Below are 3,093 nucleotides of genomic sequence, written 5' to 3'. Positions count from 1 at the left end.
GTTGGCCTTAATTCACCATCCCAGATATCTCTCCAACTCATCCAACCTGATATTCCTGTCCCTACTCTGCCTCCTCATGCAGTCAAGGTTTTGTTTGCACAGTTTCCTTTTATTGCAAGGTCCTCCCCTTCATCTCTGCCTATCCTAATCCTCCTCTTAAACCAACTGCAAATTCCACCTCCCCTGAAATGTACCTTTCCAGACCCTCCAACCTTTGAACTGCCTTATGTGTGTCTCTCTTTGGGACACTTACATTCAGTCTTGCATTAGGGCTGCTCCATCATAAGGCTTACCTCACCTTTGTGGTCTGTCCTTGGCTTTGCTGATACTGAGTGGACAATAAATGTGAATGTTACCCTGCTGTGTTTAACTGCTTATATTTGAATACACTTATTTACCTAGAACTCTTGCATCACATATGCCACTAAAACAGAAAGATGAAATCAAATCAACCTTTGTACTTGCTGCTGTGTTCAGCAACATAGGGTGAGTCCTGGGTTGCTGGAATTTCTACCCAAAAGAAAGTCTTGCACTTAAAATAGTGCATCATTAGTTCCTTGAACATTTGACAGATATAATCTTGGCCATGACGTCAGCTAACTGCAGTACTACTAAAAATATCTTACTCTAGATGTGGGTATAAATTGAACATTGAACAAAAAATATTTGGGGTTCTGTTTGTTTGTTTTGGATTTTGATTTAGTGTTGCTAGTAATTTTTTTTCAATTATAGTTCTTGCTATAACAGAGGGCTTGGTGAAATCCTCTGTCCAATCTCAGAATAGAAGGATGTAGACAGGAGAGCTAAGCCTCAATCATTTAGTATCAGCCTGTAGAATGTCAAGTGAAATTATTTTTAAAATCATGTTTTAACCTTATCTTCACTGTTTGGTGGTTTTCATTGCTTAATGAGACTCCTTGGGTTCAAATCAGCAAGTCAGACAAAACAAAACAAAAAAAAAAACAACCAAAACAATGACATATTAAACTAGACAGAAAAAAAGATTTTTAAAGCTCAGGATATCTTTGTAATGGATCCCCAAAGACTTTTTGGTTTTTTCAATCTGATCCTAAGCTAAATGGCCAGGAATACAACTCCAGAATGCCCAAGGACCATCTTTGGAAAACACCATTTGAAAAACCCTGCCTCTACACTGCCTCCTCAAACTGGGATTACCAGGATTACCAGGAACTTGGAAGTGATCTGTAGCCCAATCCAATCAAAATATTCAACAATTAAAATTCCATAATGCCAAAAACAAGAAAGTAGATAAATAAATAACTCAAGATGCTGCCTTTTCAGAGAAGCAGTACCAGTTTTTTCAAAGCTCCCTTCTCCTGCCTTTAAATCTCAAAAAAACGAAGAAACATCCTTATCGTGAGGAGGTTTATAGGTCAGTTCATTTCTTTAGTGCTATGCATACAGTGATCATGAATTCCAAATTTTCCCCAAGACCACTTTGATGTCACGTGATTCATTTTAAGTAGAAACAATGTCTTGAATGCTATAATCAAATCTTTCATATTGTGGATCTTCCTAGAAACAAATTCATCAACTAGTAAAAATTTTTAAATGCTTTTCCAGACTCTTATTTCTCTGGACACTGTTTGCTCAGGAGAACCATGGGCAGTTAAAGGTCAGTTTTATAGTCATCACCTCCTTTCACTGCCTTTCAGAATCTTATGAGAATTTTAAAGGCTTTACAAAACACTAGTACGAGTTTCCCCAAAGTCTTATTCCCTAATGATATTAAACGGGTCTGTTTCCTGAAGGCATTCACCAACTGATCACAACCCTCCTCCCTTCTATGATAACACTGGGAACACTCACCGTGGGCATTTCAATAATTGATGGTCTGGGAATAGAAGTCTGAAAAGTAACTGCTTCACAGTCTGAGCCATCCTCTGGAGACCCAGGCAAATCCTCAGGGGTCTCGGCAGGCTGAACGGCAGTGTGGTTACTTGAATTCTGATTTGCACCACCATTCCTCTCTGAACAGGTGCAGGAAGGTCGCCTTTTCTCTGGAGTTCCTTCTTCCCCTCCTGCATTGGCCATGGGCTGAACGCAGATGGTGGGATGAGTATCGGCTGCACTGGGCTGATCGAAAGGCACATTCTCCCTGGTGTTCCCAAAACATGCGAGCAGAGCCGAGCACGGGAATGGGTGCATACTTCCAGATGGAGACTTCAGTCGTTCAGCCAGCCTTGCCTTCCACATGGACATGACCTGCAGCGAAGCATTGCAAAGTTCAAAGGGGGAAACAAAATTTCCCAAGGATTGAGATCACCTCTAGTTTCCTTAGAGTAACTGTTTCCTTGCCTGAAGAGGACTTTCGAGTGGTCGCCCCTAAACAGAAGATCAGGAGATGGCAAGGCCACCCTCCATGAGAGTCACTCAGCAGCCAACCCCCCTTCGGAAGCATCCATCCCAGGTGATTTCACGCTCTCCCTTCCTTGATGCTGTCAGTGGCTGAAGAAAGCTGTCTGTGAGGCATGCGATTGGCTTGGGTTACGGTCCCCAGGCAGGGCAGACGCTTCAGTGTAAGGTAGCGCCCAGTCAATAGACAGTTGCTTCAAATTACCTGGGAGGCATAAAGATAATGTAGCCTGATAGCATCCACCGTAACAGCGTCAGCCCGTGTATCAATAACCTCATAACAGCAGCATAACCCTCTTTGGTTTCCCCCTTCAAATATTTATTCCCCCAAACAAAACAGAAACCAGCCACTTATCCATCACAAATGAAGACCACCCCCACGAGGGTCCTCAACTCTGCAGCTATTTCATTATTAAAATAGGAGGTAGACTTGAACCTTTTATCTGGAGAGATCCATGTTTGGGTCTGATGTTGCAATGTCATAAGGACTTTTCTCGACCTTTCCTGACTCTCCCCCCAAACAAACTTCCTGGTTTGGGGATCCATATTGACTCTCTGGTAGCTATAAATAAGTCTTTGCTAATTAGCTTTTTTTACCATGCATGCCACGTCCTTGATTAATTTTCAACAACACCAAAAATTACAAACGAGCCAACATGAGCACAAATATTATGTATGTGTGAATGTGTTTTCTGTCCACCTACTGTGTATATTACT

At 41.8% G+C, this 3,093-nt stretch overlaps 1 protein-coding gene across 1 annotated transcript in view; it reads right to left on the bottom strand.

Moving 5' to 3' along the window:
• FAM107B (family with sequence similarity 107 member B) overlaps nt 1-2,223 on the bottom strand; it is a 191,537-nt gene extending 189,314 nt beyond the window's left edge. The window contains exon 1 of the mRNA XM_010959397.3: nt 1,831-2,223. Within this exon, the coding sequence (XP_010957699.2) occupies nt 1,831-2,223 (393 nt within the window). The remainder of the gene's footprint in view (nt 1-1,830) is intronic.
• Nucleotides 2,224-3,093: the final 870 nt, after the last annotated feature.

This window comes from Camelus bactrianus, chromosome 35 (genome assembly GCF_048773025.1).
Source record: "Camelus bactrianus isolate YW-2024 breed Bactrian camel chromosome 35, ASM4877302v1, whole genome shotgun sequence".
NCBI classification, from domain to species: Eukaryota; Metazoa; Chordata; class Mammalia; order Artiodactyla; family Camelidae; genus Camelus; species Camelus bactrianus.
Note: the sequence above shows the minus strand (reverse complement) of the source record. Positions and strands in the feature narration are given on the sequence as shown.